This window comes from Sinocyclocheilus anshuiensis, unplaced genomic scaffold (genome assembly GCF_001515605.1).
Source record: "Sinocyclocheilus anshuiensis isolate Anshui unplaced genomic scaffold, SAMN03320099.WGS_v1.1 scaffold156, whole genome shotgun sequence".
Lineage (NCBI taxonomy): Eukaryota > Metazoa > Chordata > Actinopteri > Cypriniformes > Cyprinidae > Sinocyclocheilus > Sinocyclocheilus anshuiensis.
This window is the reverse complement of record NW_015554069.1, coordinates 206,369-207,990: the sequence shown is the minus strand read 5'-3', so window position 1 is coordinate 207,990 and position 1,622 is coordinate 206,369. Positions and strand designations below refer to the sequence as shown.

The window sequence follows — 1,622 nt, the reverse complement described above, 5'->3', positions numbered from 1 at the left end:
CTATCTATCTATCTATCTATCTATCTGTCTGTCTGTGTCTATCTATCTATCTATCTGTCTGTGTGTGTGTCTCTGTGTCTGTCTGTCTGTCTATCTATCTATCTGAAGTTGAGTTCTTGAATGACTGAGGTATTCACAATTTAAAATAGTGATATGATATTGAAGGATTTTTAATTAGGCTTTGAATAAAACACATCAATGGTTATTTCAACCAATAGAATCGCTCCCAGGTCTGAGGGGGCGGAGACTAGACCAGGTGTTTTAGGGTGCAGAACTCACCTTGTTCGGAGGGAGCGATGTTGCTAAGCAACACAGGACTCATCCACAGTATCCAGAGTGACAACGCCATGGTAAGGACAGAGGAACGGACAAGGTGAAAGGGGCGGGACAGTCTCCTGTAACGTCAGCTGAACCTGCAGAGAGACAGACGGCCGACCCCATTCAGTCTGACTGCATTACAGAGTAACGCTCAGCTCTGAAGATCCACATGAGAGTACAGCTTCAGCACTGGGTTACTCTAAGGTCACAACAAAAAGACAGTTTCTTACAGCCAAACTCAAATGCTCGACACTCAAACTCCAGTAACGCTGTTTTCCAGTCTGTCTGAAATAAAATGACTTTCATTAAAATTAGCATATGTTTTGTGTTATTTTACATGTATTTTTTGTTGAAAAATATATTGAAATAACTTCCCGACTGCTGTATCTAAGCTGATTGGTTCATGTTCTTATATCAGATTTGCGACACGCTCATCAAAATCTCTTATTTTCATATCATTCAAATCATATGTAGTTCATCATTTACATTCACACAAGAGGATAATGTGCTTTAATTGCAGTGAAGAAGGTCAGCGCTCACACTAATACGATCTCTGTTTATTGACGCATCTATTGATCATCAGGCTGCAATACTGTCATAGCGGGGGCTGCTCTCCAGCCGCTGCCGACGCGAATGATCACAGCGTCAGATGAAAGAGCAACTGAGCGGCTCGATACTGCGTTCATGTGAGGTTTGAGCTCAAACCCGCAGCCTCAGTCAACTGAAATAGATTCACACTATCATATAAACTTATGGGTGGATATATCTAGAAAATATAATCCTGAGATCACAAAAAATATAGTATAGTATCCATGGATCTTGTTATTTGCTGCCAAACAAATCAAACACAACGTTTAAGTATCTTTCTAGTTTAAAGGAATGGTTCACCCAAAAATGACAATTTGCAGGCCATCCAAGATTAGGATGAGTTTGTTTCTTCATCAGATTTGGAGAAATGCAGCATTGCATCAGTGTCTCAGCAATGGATGCTCTGCAGTGAATGGGTGCCGTCAGAATGAGAGTCCAAACAGCTGATAAAAACATCACAATAATCCACAGCACTCCAGTCCATCAGTTAACATCTGGAGAAGACAAAAGCTGAAACAAATCCAGCATTAAGACGGTTTTAACTAAAATACAAGTCCATAATCCATAATAACGCTTCCTCCAGTGAAAAAGTGTTCTGGTCTGAATCAGGAGAGAAATCTGCACAGATCAAGCACAGCTCTAAACAAATATGTGGCTGGATTTTGATGTGAGAGACAACAGGAGATGCACTTTTTCACTGGAGGAAGCGTTATTAT

General features: G+C 40.6%; 1 protein-coding gene across 1 annotated transcript in view; it reads right to left on the bottom strand.

The window, feature by feature from the left end:
- The window catches only part of LOC107668682 (adhesion G protein-coupled receptor L1), a 35,865-nt gene that overhangs the window by 24,449 nt on the left and 9,794 nt on the right, over positions 1 to 1,622 (bottom strand). The window contains exon 2 of the mRNA XM_016460647.1: positions 280 to 413. Coding sequence (XP_016316133.1) covers positions 280 to 349 — 70 coding nt within the window. The 5' untranslated portion in view covers positions 350 to 413. The remainder of the gene's footprint in view (positions 1 to 279; positions 414 to 1,622) is intronic.